The sequence below is a fragment of the Apodemus sylvaticus genome, chromosome 10 (genome assembly GCF_947179515.1).
Source record: "Apodemus sylvaticus chromosome 10, mApoSyl1.1, whole genome shotgun sequence".
Taxonomy (NCBI): domain Eukaryota; kingdom Metazoa; phylum Chordata; class Mammalia; order Rodentia; family Muridae; genus Apodemus; species Apodemus sylvaticus.
Window position 1 is genome coordinate 23,060,530 of NC_067481.1, and position 19,402 is coordinate 23,079,931.

The 19,402-nt window shown below is 39.3% G+C and overlaps 2 protein-coding genes across 2 annotated transcripts; both read right to left on the reverse strand.

Moving 5' to 3' along the window:
- Positions 1-3,298: 3,298 nt before the first annotated feature.
- On the reverse strand, positions 3,299-3,796 carry LOC127695212 (keratin-associated protein 9-1-like). Its single transcript, XM_052197176.1, has one exon. The coding sequence runs from the start codon at positions 3,794-3,796 to the stop codon at positions 3,299-3,301; it is 498 nt and encodes a 165-aa protein (XP_052053136.1).
- A 10,329-nt stretch (positions 3,797-14,125) lies between these two features.
- Positions 14,126-14,608, reverse strand: LOC127693268 (keratin-associated protein 9-7-like). Its single transcript, XM_052193934.1, has one exon. It carries the CDS (start codon positions 14,606-14,608, stop codon positions 14,126-14,128), a length of 483 nt encoding a protein of 160 aa, XP_052049894.1.
- Positions 14,609-19,402: the final 4,794 nt, after the last annotated feature.

Here is a 19,402-nt window from a genome sequence, read left to right on the forward strand (position 1 = left end):
GTAGAGAGTAGAGAAGTGGAGTGGAGGCCGGCCATGACCATGTGGAGAGAGGGGGGAGGAGAGCCCAAGGGGCAGAGAGGTGAGAGTGTGTGGGAGAGCAGAGAGAGAGCAAAGAGGGAGAGGAGGGGCAAGTAGCCCCTTTTATTGTGGGCCAGATCTATGGGGCGGGACATACCTGGCTATTGCCAGGTAGGTGTGGGGTGGAGCTTAGACAGAATACCAACAAGGTCTTTCACTTTCTTAGTTAGAGTTACCCACAAATATTTTACATTATTTGTGGCTATTGTGAAGGATGTTGTTTCCAGAATTTCTTTCTCAAAGCAGATATCATTTGTATATAGGTGGGCCAATGAGTTTTTTTTTTTGAATGAATTGTGTATCCAGCTATTTTGCTTAAGGTGTTTAATCAACTGTAAGAGTTCCCAGGTAGAATTTTTGGGGTCACTTATGTATACTATCATATCATGTCCAAATATTGATACTTTGACTTCTTCCTTTCCAATTTGTATTCCCTTGATCTCCTCTAGTTTTCTTATTGCTTTAGCTAAAACACCAAGGACTGTATTGAATAGCTGTGAAGAGAGTGGAAAGCCAGATCCTGTCCCTCATCTTAGTGGAATCATTTTAAGTTTCTCTCCATTTAATTCGAGGCTGGCTATCTAGTAATTTTAGTATGTTTAGGTATGTGCCTTTTATCCCTGATCTCTTCAAGACTTTTATCACGAAAGGATTTCCTCATTTTATATTTTGTTCTGTTCTGTTTGTTTGTTTGTTTTTATTGCTTCTGTTTCCATTTTCAGGTCTTTATCAGGTTTGTTCATTCCCTTCACCTGTTTGATTATATTTTCCTATATTTCATTAAGGGATTACATTTACATAGAATGTTCCCTAATTTTTATCAGCATGCATACTTCATGCTCATGTAGGTCAGAATATAGCATTATATGACCTGAAAGTAGAGTAATGAGTGATTAGAAGCTGGTATGTGGATATTGGGAGCTAAACCCAGATCCTCCTTAAGAGCAACATGTGTTCTTAAACATTGAGCCATCTCTTTAGCCCCCAAAACTGGGACTCTCACATAGTAGTGGGAATATGAAGTAGAGCCACAGGTGTTAAGAATATAACCTCATAGGAAGAACAACAATATCAACCAACCAGACCCCCCCTCCCCCCGTGCTCCCTAGGTCTAAGCCACCATCCAAAGAAGACACATAGCTATGGCTGCATATGTAGCAGAGGATTGCCTTGTCAGGCCTCAATGGGAGGAGAGGTCCTTGGTCCTATGAATGTCTGATAGATGCCCCATTGTAGGGCAATTGAGGGCATGGAGATGGAAGTGGGTGGGTGGGTGGAGGAACACTGCCATAGAAGTAGAGGTGAGTGGGGATAGGAGAGGGGGTCTCTGAGAGAGGGGGAAACAAGGTAAGGGGATAACACTTGAAATGTAAATAAGTTTAAAAAATAATAAATGAACAAAAAATCAGAATACAACAAATACTCCTCAAAAGAAAGAAATAAAAATAATGGTACTTTATGATATAGTTGCTATGGCAGAAGCTTCCCCTAATGAATAAAGATTTCAAGGTACTAATCACTAAGCAAATAGGCAGGAAAACAGAAATACCTTTCTGCTTTCTGGTCTGGAAGAGGAAGAGGCCAGGTAGGAGGAAGGAATTTCCTTTTCAGACAGGGGGAGAAGGCAGACAGAATGTAGGAAAACAGAGGCTGTTGTTTCCAGTGGATCTGCCACTGGAGGCTTTATAACAGAATAGCTTACAAAATTAGGGTGCTAGGTTCTGCCCACAGCAATTGTATTACCTGTTGATTCTAAACTAAGATTGTGTAGTGTTTTCCTTCATGCAGTGATTCAAGTGGGTTCTGGGGAAAGGTACAGCAGCAACAGCAGCAGAGCATGGTGTCCCAGAGCACACCTCAGCCTGCCCCAGGATTTTGGAAGCACGGGGCTTTTGTGTCAATAGCCAGCCATGGGGACTTAGCATAGGTGGACAGGCCCTGGCTAAAAGGAAAGAATTCGGTCTTGGCCTGTCAGCAGGGCTGCAGACAGACCAAGGCCACCCTACCCTGCAATAGCATGGGCTGCTTTCTAAGTACTTCATGCAACGAGTTGCTGTGTCTCAGGATAATTTTTTAAGTTAATTGAAATCAGAATCTTTTCAATTTCAAGTTTTATTTTCACATGAGTCTGTTTATTGACTCTACTGAGGGACTCTATCGGGTCCGTTTAAGGATAGCATGTACGCATGTACTCTGGTGACATTTCCTCCTCCACGTCCCACGTCCCACTAATTGCCCTCTTTCTCAGAGACAACCCATAGGATTTGAAGTTGTTGTATAACAGCTTGCATTTACAAATGAGAAACCTTGGTTGGTAATTTGTGTTTCTGAGTTTGGTTTCTTTCACTCAGTATGATAGTCTTATATGTGGCCAATTCCTAGGAAATGATTTGGTCGAAATCAAAATATTCAAGGGATATTGACACCTGCAAGTTGATGCTAATCACATTAACAATAGATAAGAGGTGTTGAAACCTAGATGCCCATGGAAAAATAAATGGATAAAGCAAGTATGACATGAGGCCACTGCTACATGATCCCACACATGTGATGTTTATAAAATCCAGAGACATAAAAGGAGAGAACAGACCATTGGTTTGTGGGAGCTGAGGTTGGAGGAACCAGAAGGATAGCAATTAGTGGGTACTAAACTTTAGTTATGTCAGATAAAAACCTTCCATGGGTCTGACATTCAACACTGAGGTCACGGCATTGAACATTTAAAAATCTATGGCTTATAGAGATTGTTTGTTAATTGATTTGTAAGAATATAATGACAGATCAAATGGAATGAATGAGAGCACAGAGTTTATTAAAATTACTTGCTTCTAGGTACATAGTTCATAAATGTGAAGGAAAAAGTTAATGGTACATAAAAATATAGGGTGAGTCAGAAGAAAATACAGTCGAGAAGATAACAGGTTAAATAAAGTTATTCTTGAAGGGAAGTGTTTTTGTTAGTTGTTTGATGAGAGATGGAAAGAGCATGGCTCAGAGCTCAATCTGATGTCAGACCTTCCCAGCAGGCAGCTGTGATGACAGGACAAGATTCAGAATCTGTGCAGATGAGGAGACTCCATCCTTCCTCAAAGCATTTCATCTCTTAAGTCATGCTGTACATTTGTCAGGTCCCCTGCTCAGAACGTGAAGTTGTCCAGCAAAGGTTAAGAGGTGGCTTTGAGCAGACAGGGCATGCCAGCTCTCACTGGAGCATGGCTTTTCAGGCATTCTTTGGGGTCTGGTCATCAGCAGCAGGTGGGCACACACAGCAGGGCTGGCAGCAGGGTGTGCTGCAGCCAATGATCACACAGGTGGGTTTAAAAGAGGTGGTCTTGCAACAGCTGGTTTCACAGCAAGTTGGTTGGCAGCAGAGCTGGAGGAGGCTAGGCTGGCAGCAGCTGGGCTGGCAGCAGGTGGGCACACAGCAGCTGGGCTGGCAGCAGGGTGTGCTGCAGCAGATGGTCACACAGGCTGGTTTGCAACAGTTGCTGTCACAGCAGGTAGTGTCACAGCAGGTTGGAGGACAGCACAGCTGAGAAGAGCTGTTGACAGTCTTGGTGCTGTGGCAGCAGATAGCCTTGCAGCAACAGGGTGTGCTGCAACAACCTGGGGCACAGCAAGGCTGGCAGCAGATGAACACAGGGCAGCTGGATTCAGAGCTGCTGCTGGTCTTGCAGCAGGTGGTCTTGCAGCAGCATGGCTGACAGGTGTGGGTCATGGTGTCAGGAGTGGAGGGTGATCTTGTATTCCCAGGTGAGTCTTTTACAATGTAGCCGGTTCTTCCAGTCAGGGCCTTTTATACAACAGGCCTCCAAGGTTTAGACCAATCAGAAGGACTTTTCCTCCTTGTTTTTCATTTTCCATATTTAATTTGTTTTCATCAAGGAAGAATTTCTCACCCAATACTCTGAATCATTAGAAATCACTTATTACTTATCTGGTGATAACTTACTTGAAGTTTTTCCAATAAATTGGTGTCATCCCATCAGCTTTGTTGTAACTCTAATATAAGTCTCTGCACAGGAGTGTGCTGTGTTCACAATCATGGACTCAATACCCATTTCCCTGTCTAATTGCCCATGGAGCCCAATTCCAAACTGTCTTAGTTGTCAATCTCTGCTGCATACATTCCTGTACCTGTGTATCTGAGGCATAGTAAAGGTGCTGTGAGATGGTTTCTGCAATAACGTGTTTCATAGCAGAGTAAACAATTCTGAAGGGTATGAAAAGAAACACAGAAACAAACACCCAGAACTTAGGATAGGCACCCATCAGTTGATGTGGGGGTGAGCATTGGTCCTGACTCTCTGACAGTGGCAGTTCCTGGGCAAGATACACTTTTAGTCTCAGATCCAGACAAGCCATGGTGAGCAGGTGACTCCAGCTCCCAGTGGCTGGCTGCAGTGTCAGGGATCTTAGACTGTTGATCTTTTCTTTGATTTTCCTTCCCTCTGCCCTGCTCCCTTTACCTCTAACCCCATCTCTCTAGCCTCTCCTGTCAGTTTCTATTTTTCTTTCTCTTCAATGAAAGATTCACGTACCTAATTTATTACCCATTTCCCCTGTGAGCACTAAGATGTGCCCCCTCTTTTTCTACTACTCATATTAATAAAGGTAGACTATTAATTCCTAATTTGAGAGAATGAAGAGCAAGCACAGCCATCCCAGTATTAAAGAAATGGAAATGAACCCAGGTCCTATAAACCATTTCATGTCACCCACGCCCAAGCGCTGCTTCCTACACCATCCAGGGTCTGTCTGTCTTCCAATGCTGGGCATCACTTTTAACCTCTTTGCAAATCAAAAATATTCTGTCTTTGTTCATAGGATAACTGTGACAATCTCTACCATCGGGACTCCAAGTTTGCTTGCTCTCATTCCCGTGTTGTCTGAGTCAGGGTTTCTATTCCTGCACAAACATCATGACCAAGAAGCAAGTTGAGGAGGAAAGGGTTTATTGAGCTTACACTTCCACATTGCAGTTCATCACTAAAAGAAGTCAGGACTGGAACTCAAGTAGGTCAGGAAGCAGGAGCTGATGCAGAGGCCATGGAGGGATGTTCCTTACTGGCTTGCTTGCTCTGGCTTGCTCAGCCTGCTTTCTTAGAGAACCCAAGAGCACCAGCCCAAAGGTGGTACCACCCACAAGGGGCCCTCCCCACTTGATCACTAATTGAGAAAATGCCCCACAACTGGATCTCATGGAGGCACTTCCCCAACTAAAACTCCTTTCTCTGTGATAACTCCAGCCTGTGTCAAGTTGACACACGAAACTAGCCAGGACACGTGTACTCTTCAACTGGATGAATTTGACACAGCTCATTGGCTGAAGTTTTTCGTAGAAAATAGTTTGGTTCTATTCATAACCACACTGCCACAAGTGTTTCTGTTTTAAATACTACTGTACAGGACTCAGTACCCGGAAACTTGCTTCTCCTGAAATGTTTGTAGATTTCTTTGCAGGAGTCTAGCCCCCTTTTCACTAGATTTATTCTTAGACATTTTCTTTTTTATTGCCCTACCTGGGTTTCAATTTATAACTTTCATTTTTGTTTCTTATGACATACAGAAAGTCACTGCCCTCTCTATGGCCCTTGCACATTTGTCTGGAATCATTTTCTCTTCTGAAATAGTCAGTCCAATTGTTCTTTTGTGTACTCTCCCCTCCTTCGATGAGGAAACATAAAATCTGTGTTTTTGAGTCTGACTTAACATGATGATCTCCAAATTAAATCCATTTCTGGCCAGTAATATCATGTTGTCCTTCCTTCTATGCACCATGTTTTATTTATGCATTCACCCACTGACAGACAGGCAGCTCTTCCTTTGTTTTATGTATTATGTAGTAGATTAAATTGCTCATGCGGTGGTTCTAATCTTAGTTTTTTAAAAATATCCTACAAGCTAATTTCCATACAGCTTATACTAATTTACATTCCCATTAACTGTGTGTGAAGGTTTTCTTTCGCCCTTGTATCCTCACCAGAACTTGTTATTGTTTGTTTTCTTGATGACAGCTGTTCTTGACAGGAATGTGGTAGAATATCAAAGAACTTTTAATTTGCATTTTCTCATGGCTAATGGTGTTGAATACATTTTAATGTATTCTTTTAATCATTTCTAATTTTTGCTTTTAAAAAGTATTCAAATAATATGACTAATGATAAGATTACCATTTTTAAATTTTAACTTTTAAGTTCTCATACATATGTATACAGTTATATATTTGTATAATACACACATGTATAAACTTATACACATTTATTTTTTATATATGTGCCTGTGTGTATAATATAATATATATACATATATGTATATACATATAAATACACATATATACATATACACATATATTGTATATAATATATTTATTTATATATAGATTATATAGAGAGTTTATACATATGTGCATATGTATATATAAATAAATATTGTATTATAATATGCATACATACACAAATATATCTGTGAATATAAATAAATATATGTTATTATACAAATACACACACACACACACACAGATATTAGCACTCTCTTGGGTAACTGGTTGACAACATTTCTGTTCAGATCACTGTTAGTTCATGTGGTCACATATCTGATGCCTGGAAGGGTTGGAGGGGTTGCTACTTTACAATATTGATCTTTGTCTGCACTTAGATTAAAAAGTTCATTGCAAGATGGACATGCTGCTGTGGTATCCATAGAGATAGAATGAATGATTGAAATCTAGCCTGCCTCTTGGCTCTGTAGAGCCTCTCCTCTCATGTCCCTGTGTTAAGAAAGGTTAAAGTTGTTAACAGCCGAGTAATACTCCATTGTGTGAATGTACCATTTTTCTTTATCCATTCTTCAGGTAAGGGGCAGCTAGATTATTTCCAGTTTCTGGATATGATTAATAAAGATGCTATGAACATAACCGAGCAAGTATCCTTGTGGTGTGATTGAGCATCCTTTGGGTATATGCCCAGGAGTGGTATAGCTGGGTCTTGAAGGAGACCTATTCCTAATTTTCTGAGAAACTGCCAAATTGATTTCCAAAGTGGCTGTGCACGTTTACATTCCCATCAGCAAAGAGGAGGGTTCCCTTTTCTACACATCCTCATCAGCATAAGCTGTCACTTAAGTTTTTGATCTGAGTCATTCTGACAGGTGTATCTCAGAGTCATTTTGATTTGCGTTTCTCTGATAACCAGGGATGATGAGCATTTCTTTAAGTGCTTCTTGCACATTAGAGATTCCTCTGTTGAGAATTCTCTGTTTAGATCTATACCCCATTTTTACATTGGGTTGTTTGGTTGGTTGACATCTAGTTGAATTCTTTATGTATTTTATATAGCAGTCCTCTGGAAGATACGGGCGAAATCATCAGCAGGCTGCCAATTTGTCCTTTCAGTATATCCTTTGCATTTCAGGAGCTTTACAGTTTCATGAGGTCCCATTTGTTGTTGATCTTAGTGCCTGAGCTGTTGGTGTTCTGTTGTTGCCTGTATCAAGGCATTCAAGGCTGTTCTCCACCTTCTCTTCTATCAAATTAAGTGTATCTGGCTTTATGTTGAGGTTTTTGATCCACTTAGACTGACTTTTGTGAAGATTGACAGATATGAATCTATTTGCAATTCTTTTTACATGCAGACACCCAGCACCATTTATTGAAGATGCTTTCGTTTTTTTCCCATTGTATATATTTGGCTTTGACTTTTTTTTTTTTTTAAATCAAAAACCAAGTGTCCATTGCTGTGTGGATTTACTTCTTGGTTTCAATTCAGTTCCATTGATCAACCTATTATGATGCCAATACCATGAGTTTTTTTTTTTTTTTTTTTTACCTATTTTTCTGTCATAAACATAAAGCTTGCTATCAGATATGGTAATACCTCCAGATGTTCTTTTCTTGTACGGGACTGTTTTAGCTATTGTGGGTCTGTTTTTTTTTTTTTTGTTTTTTTTCATATGAAGTTGAGTGCTGTTTTTTAAAGGTGTGTAAAGAATTATGTTGGAATTTTGATGTGAATTGCCTTAAATCTGTAGATTGCTTTGGTAAGGATGGCCATTCTTACTATGTTAATCCCACAAATTTATGAGCATTGGAGAACTTTCCATATTTTGACATCTTTTTCAATTTCTTTCTTTAAAGATTTGAAGTTCATGTCATACAGGTCTTTCACTTTCTTAGTTCGAGTTACCCCAAAATATTTTATATGATTTGTGACTATTGTGAAGGGTATTGTTTCCAGAATTTCTTTCTCAGCCCATTTATTATTTGTATGTTGGTGGGCCACTGAATTTTTTTGAGTGGATTATGTACCCAGTTACTTTGTTTAAGGTGTTTTATCAGCTGTAACAGTTCCCTGGTAGAAGTTTTGGAGTCACTTATGTATACTATTGTATCAAGTGCAAATATTGATACTTTGACTTCTTCCTTTCCAATTTGTATCCCCTTGATCTCCTCTAGTTTTCTTATTGCTTTAGCTAAAACACCAAGCACTGTATTGAATAGCTGTGAAGAGAGTGGAAAGCCTGATCCTGTCCCTGATCTTAGTGGAATCATTTTTAATTTTTCTCTACTTAATTGGATGCTGGCTATCTGCTTGGTGTACATTTCTTTTCGTGTATGTATTTAGGTATGTGCCTTTTATCCCTGATTTCTTCAAGACTTCTATCATGAAAGCGTGTTGGATTTTGTCCAAGACTTTTTCAGCATCTAATGAGATTATCATGTGACTTTTAAAACTATTTCTTATATGGTGGATTACATTGATACATTTTCTTATGATGAACCATTCCTGCATCTCTTGAATTAAGCCTACTTGATCATGGTGGATGATCTGTTAGCTGTGTTTTCGAATTTGATTTGTGAGCATTTTATTGCATATTTTTACATAAAGGTTCATGAGGGAAATGGGCTTAAAATTGTCTTTCTTTATTGAATCTTTCTGTAGTTTAGACATCAGTGTGTTTATGGCCACATGAATTAAATTTGGCAATGTTCCTTCTGTTTCTGTTTGTAGAATAACTTGAGAAATATTGGTATTGCTCTTCTTTGAAAGTCTGATTTCTTCTTTGAAAGAATTTTGCACTAAAGCCATCTGACTCTGGGTTTTCTTTTTGGGGGACTTTTAATGGTGGCTTCTATTTTCTTAGGGCTTATAGATCAATTGAGATTGTTCATCTGATCTTGATTCTACTTTGTTAGTGGAATCTGTCAAGAAAAATTTCTATTTCTTTGAGATTTTCCAATGTAGTGGAATACAGGTTTTTGAAGTAAGACCTAATGGTTCTCTGAATTCCCTCTGTGTCTGTTGTTATGGTCCCTTTTTTATTTTTGATTCTATAAATTTGGATAGTTTTTCAATGCCTTTTAGTTGGTTTGTCTAAGTTTTTATATATCTTGTTGATTGTCTCCAAAGAACCAACTCTTGATTTAGCTGATTTTTTTTGTTATTCTCTTTGTTTCTATTGTATTGATTTCAGCCCTGAGTTTGACTATTTTCTGTTGTCTAGTCTCGTGGGTGTGTTTGCTTCCCTTTTCTCTCTTGGCTTTCAGGTGTTCTGTTAGTCACTAGTATGAGATCTCAGTAATTTTTTTCTCTTATGAGCGTTCTTTTTAACACTAATTTTATTTTTTCCCATAAGTTTGGATATGTTATGTATTCATTTTCCTTAAATTCTAGAGAGCTTTTTTTCTTCATCTCTTCTTTGACTGGGTGGCCATTGAGTAGAGAGTTGTTCCTTTTCCTTTGTTTCTGTTGTTGTTGAAGTCTGGCTTTAATCCTTGGTGATCTGAGAAAGTACAGGGGTTACTTCCAATTTCTTGTTTCTGTTAAGAACTGCTTCATGGCCACGTACATGAACAATTTTGGAGAAGATTCCACAAGGTGCTGAGAAGAAGGTATATTCTTCTGTGTTTGGGTGAAATGGTATATAGAAATTTATTGGGTCTACTTGATTCATATTGTCTCTTACTTTCATTATTTCTCTGTTTAGTTTCTGCCTAGTCAGCATGTTTACTGCTGAGGGTTCAGTGTTGAGGACTCTCACTATCAATGCTTGGGGATCAATGTATGATTTAAGCTTTAGTAATTTTGTGGATAGCCCTGGGCCTGTGTTTTCATGCTAATTCCACTCCTAGGAGGGGCTGTAGATGAGGAGTTGCCTTGTGGACCTTATCCCCACCTTAACTTTTCAAATAAAAGCTTGAGCAAATGATTGAGCAGGAGGAAGGAAGAGGAGCTGAGAGTTTGGGGGAGGAGAAAGGGATCACTAGGAAGGGGGAGGAGCTATGGATGATCTATGGAGATACTGCAGAGAGAAGAAACATGTGGCCTGGAGAAACTGCAAGTTAGATGGGAAAATATAGATGGGAAAAAGTAGTGTAGTGGGAGATCTGCCCAATCTAGGCTTATAACTTGCATTGTTACGGATTAGGTTGAGATTTCTTTTACCGGGTAATTGTGTTGGAAAAAGATAGCAATGTACTAATATTTCTTTTGAGGTTGTGTTGCCCTTGTACTTGGTGCATAGACATACAGGACTGAGAAGTAATCTTGGTGGTCTGTTTTTTTGGTGAAATATGAAGTGTCCTTTTCTGTGTCTTTTGATTAATTTTGGCTGAAAGTCTATGCTGTTAGATTAGAATGGCTGCATCATTTTCCAGCCCTTTACTCTGAGTCAGTGTGTATCTTTGTTATTTAGGTGTGTTTCTTGTACGTAGCAGAATGATGGAACATGTTTTTTATCCATTCTGTTAGCCTGCATCCTTTTTTTTTATTGTAGAATTGAGAACATCGATGTTGAGAGATATTAATGACCACTGATTGCTAATTTCTGTTATTTTGATGTTTGTGTTGGTGGTAGTGTTGTGTTTGTGTGTGTTTTTGTGTATGTATGTGTATTCCTCCCTCTTTTGTTGTTTTGTTTAGCTGGTGTGAATTCATTTATTTCCTGTGTTTTCTTGAGTTTAGTTAACCCTCATGGGTTGGAAATTTTCTTCTACTATCTTCTGTAGGACTAGATTTATGGAAAAATGGGATAAATGCATCTAAATTTGGTTTGCTGTGGATTTTTTTAAAGCTATTTAGCTATTGTGATTGAAAATTTTGCTGGGCGATATAGCCTGGTCTAACATCATGTGATATTTGGCCTTTTACTTTGTAGCTTTTAATATTCTTTCTTTGTTCTATGAATTTAGTATTTTGATTATTATATGATGGGGAGGTTTTCTTTTCTGGTCCAATCTGTTTGGAGTTCTGTAAGCTTCGTATATGTTTATAGGCATTTCTTTATTCAGGGCAGAAAATTTTTCTATGATTTTGTGGAAAATATTTTCTGGGTCTTTGAGCTGGGAACCTTTTTCTATTCCTATTATTCTTAGGTTTGGCCTTTTTATGGTGTCCAAGATTTTGTGGATGTTTTATGTCAAGAACATTTTAGAAATATCATTTTCTTTGACCATTTTATCAATATCTTCTATGCCTAATATTCTCTTGTACATTTCTTGATTTCTGTTGGTGATATTTGTTTTCGTAGTTCCCATTCACTTACCTGGATTTTCCATCTCTAAGATTCCCTTGGTTTCTATTTTGTCCTGTTCCTTTGTTTATTTTAATTTCTTCCATTTATTGTCAGGTCTTGATCAGTTTTATTCATTTCCTTCATCTGTTTGATTATATTTTTCTGTATTTCATTAAGGGATCTACATTCACATAGAATGCTCCCCATGTTTTGCCAGCATGTGTACTTCATGCCCATGTAGGTCAGAATATAGCATTAGATGGCTTGAAAGTACAGTGATCAGCGATTGGAAGGTTGTATGCAGATATTGGGAACTAAACCCAGATCCTCCTTAAGAGCAACATGTACTCTTAAACACTGAGCTATCTCTTTAGTCCCAGAAACTGGGACTCTCACATAGCAGTGGGAACATGAAGTAGAACCATAAGTATTAAGAATACAGCATCATAGGAAGAACAACAATATCAACCAACCAGACCCCCCAGAACTCCCAGGGACTAAGCCACCAACCAAGGAGTAAACATGGCTCCAGCTGCATATGTAGCAGAGGTCAACCTTGGCAGGCATCAATGGGAGGAAAGATCCTTGATCCTATGAATGTCTGATAGATGCCCCATTGAAGGGCAATTGAGGGCCCAGAGGTGGAAGTGGGTAGGTGGAGGAATACCCCTATAGAAGCAGGGGGAATAGGGATGAGAGAGGGGGATTCCCAGAGAGGGGGAAACCAGGTAATGGGATAACACTTGAAGTGTAAATAAATTTACAAAAATAATAAATGAATAAAAACAAAAAATACAGCAAATAGTCCTCAAAAAAGAAATAAAATAATGGTACTTTATGATTCAGTTGCTGTGGCAGAACTTTCCCCTAATGAATAAAGATTTCAAGGGACTAATCACTAGGTAAGTAGGCAAGACTTTAGGGTCTGGAAGAGGAAGAGGTCAGGCAGGAGAAAGACATTTTCTTTTCAGACAGGGGGAGATGGGAAACAGACAGAATGTAGGAAAACTGAGGCTGTTGTTTTGAGTGGATCTGTCACTGGAGGATTTATAGCAGAATAGCTTACAAAATTAGGGTGGTAGGTTCTTCCTGCAGCAATTGTATTACCTGTTGATTCTAAACTAATATTGTGTAATGTTTTCCTTCATGCACTGATTCAAGTGTGTTCCAGAGAAAGATCCGGCAGTAGAGCATGGTGTCTAAGAGCACACCCCAGCCTGCCGCAGGGATTTGGAAGTAAGGGGCTGGTGTGTCAACAGCCAGCCATGGGAACTTAGTGTGGGTGAGACAGGCCCTGGTTAAAAGGAAAGAATTTGGTCTTGGCCTGTCTGTAGGGCTAGAGACAGACGGAGGCCACAGGCAGGTGCCTATCAGGTGATAGTGTGAGATGCCTGTTTAATACTTCAGGAATCAAGTTGCTGTGTCTCAGGATATTTTTTTAGGTTAATTGAAATCAGAATCTTTTCAATTTCAAGTGTTATTTTCACTTGTGTCTGTTTATTGACTGTAGTGAGTGATTCTATTGGGTTCTTTTAAGGATAGCATGTACTCTGGTGACATTTGCTCCTACACGTCCCACTAACTGACAACCCATAGGATTTGAAGTTGTTGTATAACATCTTGCATTTACAAATGAGAAAACTTGGTTGGTAATTTGTGTTTCTGAGTTTGGTTTCTTTCACTCAATATGATAATCTTATATGTGACCATTTCTTAGGAAATGATATGGTCGAAATCAAAATATTCAAGGGATATTGACATCTGCAAGTTGATGCCAATCCCATTAACAATAGATAAGATGTGTTGAAACCTAGATGCCCATTTCAAAGTAAATGGATAAAGAAAGTATGACAGGAGGCCACTGCTACATGATCCCACACCCGTGATGTTTATAAAAGCCAAAGACATAAAAGGGGAAAACAGACCATTGGTTTGTGGGAGCTGAGTTTCGAGGAACCAGAAGGATAGCAATTAGTGGGTACTAAACTTTAGTTATGTTAAATAAAACCCTTCCACGGATCTGACATTGAACACTGAGGGCACTGCATTGAACATTTAAATATCTACTGCTTATAGAGATTCTTTGTTAAGCGATTTATAAGAATATAATGACAGATCAAATAGAATGAATGAGAGCACAGAGTTTATTAAAATTACTTGCTTCTAGGTACACAGCCCATAAATGAGAAGGAAGAAGAAAATGGTACATAAAATCTGTGGTGACTCAGAAGAAAATACAGTCGAGAAGATAACAGGTTAAATAAAGTTATTCTTGGAGGGAAGTGTTTTTGTCAGTTGTTTGATGAGAGATGGAAAGAGCATGGCTCAGAGCTCAATCTGATGCCAGACCTTCCCAGTAGGCAGCTGTGATGACAGGGCAAGATCCAGAATCTGTGCAGATGAGGAGACTCCATCCTTCCTCAAAGCATTTCATCTCTTAAGTGAGGTTGTACATTTGTCAGCTTCCATGTTGAGACCGTGAAGTTGTCCAGCAAAGGTTAAGAGGTGGCTTTGAGCAGACAGGGCATGCCAGCTCTCACTGGAGCATGGCTTTGCAGGCATTCTTTGGGGGCTGGTCATCATCAGCAGGTGGGCACACACAGCAGGGCTGGCAGCAGGGTGTGCTGCAGCCAATGATCACACAGGTGGGTTTAAAAGAGGTGGTCTTGCAGCAGCTGGTTTCACAGCAAGTTGGTTGGCAGCAGAGCTGGAGGAGGCTAGGCTGGCAGCAGCTGGACTGGCAGCAGCTGGGCACACAGTAAATGGTCACACAGGTTGGTTTGCAACAGTTGCTGTCACAGCAGGTTGGAGGACAGCACAGCTGAGAAGAGCTGTTGACAGTCTTGGTGCTGTGGCAGCAGATAGCCTTGCAGCAACAGGGTGTGCTGCAGCAACCTGGGGCACAGCAAGGCTGGCAGCAGATGAACACGGGGCAGCTGGATTCAGAGCTGGATTCAGAGCTGCTGCTGGTCTTGCAGCAGGTGGTCTTGCAGCAGCATGGCTGACAGGTGTGGGTCATGGTGTCAGGAATGGAGGGTGATCTTGTGTTCCCAGGTGAGTCTTCTACAATGTAGCAGGTTCTTCTAGTCAGGGCCTTTTATACAACAGGCCTCCAAGGTTTGGGCCAATCAGGAGGACTTACCCTCCTTATTTATTATTTTCCATAGTTAATTTGTGTTCATCAAGGAAGAATTTCTCACCCAAAGCTCTGAATCATTTGCAAGCATTCATTACTTATCTGGTTATTGAAGTTTTTCCAATAAATCAGGGATTCATCTTTCAGCTTTGTTGTAACTCTGATGGTCATCTGGGCCTTTGTTAGCTCCTGACTATATGGGAAGGTTAAGAGTTGTGCGTTCTTACAACTTTCTTCCTGTAACTCTACTTAGATGTCTAAATGTCTTTGCACAGGAGTGTGTTGTGTTCACAGTCATGGACTCAACACCCAATTCCCCGTCTGTTTGTCCACAAGGTCCAATTGCAAACTGTCTTAGTTGTCAATCTCTGTAAATTTCTGTACATGTGTATCTGAGACATAGTACAGGTGCTGTGAGATCGTTTCTGGAATAACATGCTTTGTAGCAAAGTAAACCAGGACTGGTGGGTAAAAACAGCGCATTAGGAGTAAGGAGACATCAGGGGCTGTGTGGGTGATCACCAGTCCTGACTTTGTCTACCCCTGGGGTGGTGGGATAACCCACAAACATGTATTTTTTGACTATGCAAAGTGTGACCCTGTGCTCTGAATTGTTAATTGGAGCTGGCCAGCAACAGGCTTGTGCGATATGTAAATGTAGCTTCTCCAAAAGCCTATAAAACAGAGACATGCTGCTCTGCTGAGGTCACAAAGCCCCCAAAGCCAAGGGGTTGTGTAAAGAGTGTGACTTTTGCATAATAAAGGGCTAGAGGCTTGGAGCTGGGCCCCTAGGGAGAACCAGTATAAAAGGAGAGAGAGAGAGAAAGAGAAAGAGAGAGAGCCTAGAATAAAACAGGAAAATAGAACGGAGTCACCTGGAGGGAGGCAATGGCAGAGAAGTCTGGTCAAGTTAGAATGTTGCTGAGTGATACCCCCAGGAAAAGGTTACCAACCTTAAACCATACCTATATCTCATCTCCGTGTCTTTATTATTAAATCTCAGGTGGAATCCCTAAAATCCCCACAATACTGAGAACATCATGGGAAGAAAGCTATTTTTGCTTCAGATCCAGACAAACCAGGGTGAGCAGGTAGCTCCAGTGCACACTGACTAGAAGCAGCATCTTTATGTGTCTTCCTGTCTCTCTGATCTTTCTTCTTCAGGTCACAGTGTTATTTCTTTTCCTTCTATTCAATGAGAGAATCATGATTATTTGAGACATATCTAATTTATTACTTTATCTGTGAGAATTAAGATAAGCATATTTTTTCTCTTTCTCCTCTCATTTTCTGTCTTTCTCCCTCAGTCTGCTATTCATACTACAAAGGACATTGGGGGTTAATTTCCCATTTAGAGGAATAAAGGCAAATACGGTCATACCATTATAAAGAAATGGAAATCGTCACTGGTCCTTACATGTCATCTCCTGTCACCCATTCCTACAGACTTGTTTCTGCTGCCATCCAGGGTCTCACTTGCAACTTGGCATCACTTTTAACATGTTTGCCAATCAAAATTAGTCTGCATCTTTCCTTATAGGATAGTTGGGATTGTCTTCACCCTTATTACCACCAGTTTGTTCCCTCTCATTTTTGTGTAACCTTCTACTGAAAGAATTGGACATCGCTCATCGGTTGGCATGTTTTGTTTGTTTTCGAGAAAACAGCTTGTTTACAGTTTGGGACTATTCAGAACTATGCTGCTAAGAGTGTTTCTGTTTTAAATGCTATTGTTGGATATACACAACAAATTCTCAGAAATCTATAAGGGTGACCCTACCTAAGACTCCTAGCAGTGGGGGATATGGTGTTTTTTTAAACAAAATCCATCAGTCTGACTTTACCTGTAAAGATTCAGGAGCCAGATGCTGGGGTGAAAACTCACTAGTTCAGTTGACTTTCCTACTCCACTAAAGTCCCAAAAGGGAAAAGCTCTTTCTTCTTCTCCATGCTGTCTTCATGCCTTCCTCCCCAATGTCCCTCTTTTCTGTTCACTTATGTTTACTTCCTGTCAGCTGACTGCTTGCTCTGTCTCTTGACTTAGGGTAGACTTTATTTAGCTCTTGGATTAAAGTTGAACAACACCCTAGCAAGATTTATCGAGTTTCCCCCACAATCTTGGGGTTTACAATATGATGAAATATCCTGCAACATTTCCCCTTTTGTCTAAAATAAAAAAAAAAATTCTTTCTCTAACTTCAATAAACTCTGTACTATCTGGTAAGAATTAATTTAACAATATCCAGTCCATTTGCATTTGGCAATCTTGGAGAAAGTACTTTACTATCCTATCTTGCTGAGTCTAAAGTTCTGTGTCTAAATCACTTTCTATCATAACTTGCATTTATCAACTTCAAAGCATCTTTTTACACCTTAAAACATTTTCTTAAATCCTAAACAATTTAAGCTTAACTGTGAGACTATCACCATCTAGTTTTCAACCCCATTAGAAACCTGTGAAGGATAAATATTACCTGAATAAACAGGAAGTGCAGAACAAGCAGTTTCTAAAACTATAGAAATGGCAGAAACTGCTGGCTTCCTGACAGTCACCCAAGGCTCCTTTGCAATGCTGGAGCACCCATCTCTTCAGCCTACTGGCCCGGAATATCTGACAGATTTTTTTTCTGTGAAGCAGGAATTATGAAGGACTTTGTTACCTGGTTCTAGCAGAGTTCTTTGAGTCTTGCTTGTTCACAGCTTGGACAGCATATTGTCAGCAGTTGAAAGAAGGGCAGTTTCTTACCCAGTGGCAGTTTGCCATATTTGAAGCAAACTCTGTAGGAGGCTCTTCAATGCACATTATTTTCTTTGAAAGAAAATAGGGGTACTGCCAGGAGCTGTCATGTCTCATGGTAACAAAAAGTCTTAAATTAATAAAACATCTTTAATTGCCTTATTCTACAGATTTCTGATGTTTTTGAAGACCATCTAACTTTCTTAGTATATTTGAATAGGTAAATGTTGCTTGTCTCTAGCTATTTACCATCTGATTAACTTAGAAAACATCTGTGATTAACTAAACTAGTACTTAACAAAACCACAAGTTTGATTGACTATTAACTTGCATTTCTTAATTATCCTAAACAACTTGTAATGGTAGCTTTCAGAAAAAACTAGAAATTCATATGGCATTTTTAAGAATTGCATGGGTATAATACCTTAAAAAGAGTTGGTACATGGTATGTTGTAACCAAAATATAACCTTAATTTTGTATTAATATACAAAGATCTATAAGAGCAGATTCAATAATGTACCCCATTTTTCTATTGATGCTATATTATTCCTACATCCCGCTTTTTGTCTAAATAAAAAGGAAAGACTACATTTTGACTGCTTTCACTCCCCTCACTGTCCAAAAGGAAGTGCCCTTCTCCTGCATTCCCTCTTCCTCCCTTGGACCAAAAGGCCCGCCTCCTCCTCACTCAGTGATTGGCTTCTTGTCACCTTTATTATTCAATTAATTGGGGAAAATTATGCTACATCTTTCCAGGAGGATAAAGCATCCAACTAAGGAATCTGGAGGCCACTGAACAAGAAAAGGGATGGCTAATCAAGAGAAAATGTCCCAAGAAAATAAGTAAACTGGCCAAGTGGTACCACTGTCCTCTACAGATATAAGTGGCAAATGGTTTTTATATTGTTCCAATTCAATTACAAATTAAAGCTGGCTTTGGGGTTGGAGCATGGCTCTCTCCTTCTTTAAACTGATACGTACCTGTTAAAGGAAAATTCAAAATCTCTATCTCATATAAGAAGAGATTGTACCATTTCTGGTATAGGACAGAGGAAAACAAAAATTAAACTATTTTATGAGGCTTCGTATTAGCTTCTAATCTCATAATCTGACTCGCTAAAACTTTTCTCAAAATGTGTAATTTTATTACATATATATAAACTTTTTTCATGATACTAGTAGTCATACAGAGTATTAACTAATTCTAGTAATAAATTTCATCTAGCTTCCTATACTTGTTTTCAGGTGTGAGTCTGGAGCAAGTGATGAGGAACAAAGTTTGTGTGCCTTGGATGTCCTTAATAAATAATGGTCCTCAACCCTTTTGAGTTCTGCTGAATATGGCATTTAAAATGTATAGATTTTCTACCACTCCTAACAGTGCCACCAGAAGATTTCTAACAGAATAGTTGATAAATTTAGGATGATAGATTCCACACCTAGCAGTTGTGTTATCTGTTGATCCTAAACTAAGATTGTCTGGTGTTTTCCATTTCACTGTAGAATGAGAGAGTGATTTCAGAGCTCTGGAGAGGCAGAACCACCATTGGCAGGAGAAGTGCTGACAAAGGAAAACATGTGGTCTTGGAACCTGGCTGGGAAAAGACCAAGATTACTGGTTGGTGCCAAGCTGGTGTTAGCATGGATTGTTTTTTTGTTTGTTTGTTTGTTTGTTTGTCTTTTTAATTACATGCTACAGAAAGATTAAAACAAAACCACGCCCTAAATCTAACTCTGGGGGTGGAGGTTCCTTTTTTGACAGTTTTTTTTTTTTTTTTTTTGGCAATAGGAAATGTATTATTTTTCAATTGAAGTTAAAAAATTCCTTTGCAAATTTTAAACTAAATATACCTTAGTGGACAAATATACCTATTTCTCCACACACACACACACACACACACACACACACTTATAAATTCAAGGTTTAAGTGTATTTATT